The 1,833-nt window shown below is 53.0% G+C and overlaps 1 protein-coding gene across 1 annotated transcript in view; it reads left to right on the forward strand.

Moving 5' to 3' along the window:
* The first annotated feature begins 1,596 nt into the window (after positions 1-1,596).
* The window catches only part of CDT1 (chromatin licensing and DNA replication factor 1), a 3,904-nt gene continuing 3,667 nt past the window's right edge, over positions 1,597-1,833 (forward strand). Inside the window, exon 1 of the mRNA XM_045293605.1 lies at positions 1,597-1,737. Within this exon, the coding sequence (XP_045149540.1) occupies positions 1,597-1,737 (141 nt within the window). The remainder of the gene's footprint in view (positions 1,738-1,833) is intronic.

Here is a 1,833-nt window from a genome sequence, read left to right on the forward strand (position 1 = left end):
TGTACAAATGCGCTTTACACAATTGATGTGTGTATGGATTGCGATAACAGTTGTATGAGCCCCTAATAAAATGTTTTAAAATATATATATATATATAAAAAGAAACAGACTTGGATGGTTACTTGGGGAGGGGAAGAAATACCGCTAAGTCATAGGTTCCCAATATTATTTGACTCCCTAAAAAAAATGACTCAGCACCTCCCTGGAAATCAAGACCTTTTGACTACAGTGCATCATTCAGGACAAAAGCCCCTTTGATGATCTCAGCACTGCCAGGGCGGCAGTGCCACCACTGGGAAAGACAGCCCAGGGAGATGGGGAGAGAGAGGGAAGAAACAGGGCAGGCGAGCCACTGGCAAGTTGGATACATTGTTGCACACAAATGGTTGATCTAATAAGACACCCCCCACCTCATTCACCATAAAAAATTGGGGGGGGAAACAAAACAAATGTAGCCTTCAGAATGCTTGCTTCAGCCCTGGGGAATGGTTTTTGAACGACTCGCTGTAACTACTAACAAGGCCTCGCTGGCATAGTGGTTACACCTTGGGCTGCTGACCGCAATCACATTGCTGTCAGGAGTTTGAAACCACCAGCAGCCCCACAGGAGAAAGACGAGGCTTTATACTGCTGCATGAAGAGCTACATTCTGAGAAACCCACAGGGGCAGTTCTACCCTGTCCTATAGGGTTGGTATGAGTCAGCATCGACTCCAGGGCAGTGAGTTTGGGGGTTTTAGTAACCGCTACCGCCTGTAAAGCACATGCCAACCCACTCCCTGCCGACTGAGATCACTCCATGGCCACCCCACCCCCTCCACTGCATCACCTCTCTCCCCCTCCAGGGGTGCTCTCTCACCACCCAGGATAGCCTCCAAGGTTTTAAATAGACAACTTAAAAAAAAAAAAAAATTTGAAAACTACAAGCGCCACCTGTGGCCCACCCCTCTCCAAATGTGAGGGGGCTTCTGAAGTTCCTGGAAACCCACATGAGTTTTTTCTGTGAACTTTATAAAGCCCCACCCCTTTTTCCTTCCCCTTACAGACCGGCCCTGCCACATTCTTGTGTGTTGGGAACCTGTTGGTCTGCAGGCTCTGCTGGCGCCTCCAGGTGATGGGCGCTGAGTATCTGTTTCTGAGAGACGCCTGACTTCCCAGTACGACACTTTCCTCACCGCAACCACGCTGAAGGTCGCCTGCCTTTTTGAAAAATTCACTTTAGTAGCAGCTCTGTTGAGATATAATCCCTACCTATAAAGTTTGCCATTTTAAACTGTGGACTCCGTGCCCCTTGATGCAGGCCACCGTCTAACTGCGAACACCCCGTTATCGCGGTTACGCTTTCAGTTGCTAAGCGCAAGGTCAGCAGTTCCAAACCACCAGCCGCTCTGTGGGAGAAAGAACAGTCTCAGACACCCACAGGGGCAGTTCCACCCTGTCCTTTAGGGCGCTCTGAGTCCGCCTGGAATGATGGCAGGGAGCTTTTTCGCCGCCCGAGTCCGTTTCCTGGCTGGTGGCCCTGGAAGGATCCCAGCCCCACCGATCCTTAGTTTATTCTACCAGGAAGCTGCTGCGCACGCCACTGTAGGGTGTAGGGATGGGTGAGGGGCTCTACCCACCCGTGGGCCACCCAGCGAGCCTGCACCCCATGACGTCCCCGCACCTCACAGCGTCCCCTCGCCCCTTGCTCGGGTCTCTGCACCCCCGTCGCCCGTCCCGCCGCCCCCAGGAAAGCGCGGCAAGTCTGATTCCACGTGAGCTGACAGCACGGCGGTGCGCGCATTTGGCGCTCCGGGGGCTCCGGGAGCGCAGCGCCGACAGAAGCGGTTTGCGA

This window comes from Echinops telfairi, unplaced genomic scaffold (genome assembly GCF_000313985.2).
Source record: "Echinops telfairi isolate 266 unplaced genomic scaffold, ASM31398v2 ScPeMD7_2291;HRSCAF=2852, whole genome shotgun sequence".
NCBI classification, from domain to species: domain Eukaryota; kingdom Metazoa; phylum Chordata; class Mammalia; order Afrosoricida; family Tenrecidae; genus Echinops; species Echinops telfairi.